Source organism: Cenococcum geophilum, assembly GCF_001692895.1.
Source record: "Cenococcum geophilum 1.58 unplaced genomic scaffold K441scaffold_32, whole genome shotgun sequence".
Lineage (NCBI taxonomy): Eukaryota > Fungi > Ascomycota > Dothideomycetes > Gloniales > Gloniaceae > Cenococcum > Cenococcum geophilum.
The window spans coordinates 1,656,723-1,659,231 of record NW_027137590.1 but is presented as its reverse complement, the minus strand read 5'-3'; the positions used below and the strand labels follow the sequence as shown (position 1 = coordinate 1,659,231).

General features: G+C 34.5%; 1 protein-coding gene across 1 annotated transcript; it reads left to right on the top strand.

Annotated features, from left to right (window-relative positions):
* Positions 1 to 959: 959 nt before the first annotated feature.
* K441DRAFT_570718 (uncharacterized protein) lies at positions 960 to 1,250 on the top strand (the record flags this gene model as incomplete). The annotated part of the gene is made up of 1 exon (XM_067643938.1): positions 960 to 1,250. A coding segment is annotated over one exon (291 nt), but the record flags the coding sequence as incomplete, so codon positions are not given.
* Between the last annotated feature and the right edge of the window lie 1,259 nt (positions 1,251 to 2,509).

Below are 2,509 nucleotides of genomic sequence, written 5' to 3'. Positions count from 1 at the left end.
TGGTTAAATGTTAATAAGTTAATGTAAAGTTAGCGGATAAGCTTATAAGGAGAATGGTAGACATTTATATACTACTAAATTTAGATTTTACTACTAATACTAAGCTTTTTAAGACTATATATTCTAGTCTTGCGGATCTGGCTATAGAGTTGGGGGATGTGTTATAGCTCGCGCGCGTAAGGACCAGTCAAAGGGTCTACGGAGAGTGTTCTATAGTTAATTATTCCTCTATAGAAGCCGTGTCTAATAAACACCAGTTTTATAGCTTTCGAACTTTTACTCCAATTAGCTGCGGCACTTAGTTGGGATTTTAATCATACTCTTGCTGCCTATTAGCTTATGCTAACTGTTAGATGCGAGCTCTTAATGTGTATACTACGAATTTAACTATCTAAAGGCTTACGTACGCTGGTAATACTTTCCCGCTTAGTTATGCCTTATTCTCCCCCAATACTAATGAGAAGGGAGTAAGATAATAGACGTCTGTTAAATGCACCTAAGTGGCGTACTCTAGATATAGCCCCCTTATTTGCGCGCGTTAGAAGGAATTAACGCTAGGGCTTTAGCGGTAAACTAATAAGCGGCTAGTTAGAAGGTGTGTATACTAAAAAAAGAAGGCGAAGCTGGATGCTAAGTAAGTTAAGTATTAGATTTTAAGGATTAGGGATCAGTAATCTCGGATACTGGATTTAAGATTAATTATAAAATTGCAAATCGCCGATTTATAAACCCTGCCTTCCCTAAAAACGGTTTCTAGATTTTAAAATCCGTCTTTATATATTTCGAAACCATCTACATAGGCTAAATTATGTAAGTAAAGTATATATCTAGGTACTGGTATATAACGTATATCTTGCCTAGGAAATTCAGCATTATAGAACACTATATAAATAATTATAATCTTCCTTATCTCCCTTAGAGCCGCATTCGGAGCATTTACTCTGTAGAAGCTCTTATAGCTAATTAATACACCCACCTGTAAGTTAATCTTCTCTTTTCTTTACAAAAGACTTAATTATACGTTAGTTATTAAGCGCCAAAAAGGAAGCTCTGATATAAGCGTACTTATAGCGATTCTCATTCTTCTTTATATTATAGCGAACATTATTATCTATACTCTTAGAATTTTAGGCCGCGCCAAGTTAGCGAAACGTTGTAACTCTCTTTTTATTATTAATATAGTCCCGCTATATCTTAGTGGTAGGACTAGTCTAATTGGTAATAAAGTCCTTTATCTAAATCTGAGCTAATACGGCCTACTTTACCGCTAGGTAGGCCGCGTTTGCGTAATTTAAGGTCTTATATATAGTTTTACCAACTTCTTGGTAGTTCCTAGTTCCGCTTGGGAAATATTAGTTCGTTACTTCGTACTATACTTGCTCTTATACTAAAAGAATACTAGCTTATTTTAGTTATTATATTACTTAGTAGACTGTCCGTATTATATCTCCGGCGCTATACATATAAAGTATTCCTTAAATTACACTTAGTCTCCGTGATTGCGCTCGTAGGTATACTATAGGTTTACGTTAGGTTAAGGAAAACTCTACTAGTAATTTATCTCTTAATTAGCTTTGCGTTATAGCTCATTTATTATATAATCTAGCTTATCCGTTTATACTTTTAAAACTGTGGGTCTGGTTTAGCTAATAAAGTTACTATAAAAAGTTTTCCATATTAGTTAGACTCTGTATAGGCCGTGTAGGTGTTAATCATTCTCAAAAAACCGTAAAAAGTCACGCCTGGGGAATACGTATATCTTATATTGCTAGGCATCGCTTGCCACTTTGGTGGTTTTTTTTAAGCTTATCTATACTTAATTATATAGTATTCGCAAGACTTTATTACCCTCTTAATATAAAGGTATAAAGGTTTTAGTAATGCACTAATAATAATACTAAGCTAGTTATCTGTAATTATTAATGGCCTATATAGTTAGGTGTAGAGTTTAGATAAGTTTAATAAAGTTCTTTTCGTTATAAGTGGAGTTAAGATCGCCGCTTATTTACTTTTAGCTAAGCACCTCCTTAAAGCTTATAAAGATCGTAGCGCTTGTATATATAGACTTTTATTAGTATAGTTCTTAGAGATATTAGGTAAAACTTTAATGCCTTACCTAGGTTACTTCTAACCTTCCTTGATAGATTAAGAGGCCTAGGCTAGCTAGTTCCTACGTCTCTTGCTTAAGATAGATAGCTAGGGGATTTTTACTATCGCTTTCTTTATTCTGAACGCAACGCAAGGGTTAATAGCTAACCTTTAGATAATATTACCGCCAGCGCGCAATCGCTTATTTAGGACGGATAGATTATTAGATCTACCCTAGTATGTTAAAAATGAATAGTTAGCAGAGGCTGGTAATATGGCAATCTTTAGTAAGTATGCCTATTTGCGGGGTTTCTCCTCTACTAATATTGCTGTAGTTTGTGGGACTTCTACTTTTAAAAGCGTAGTAAGGAAGGCGGTACGCTTATACTAGCAAGACATACGCATTTTTAATATTGGATTT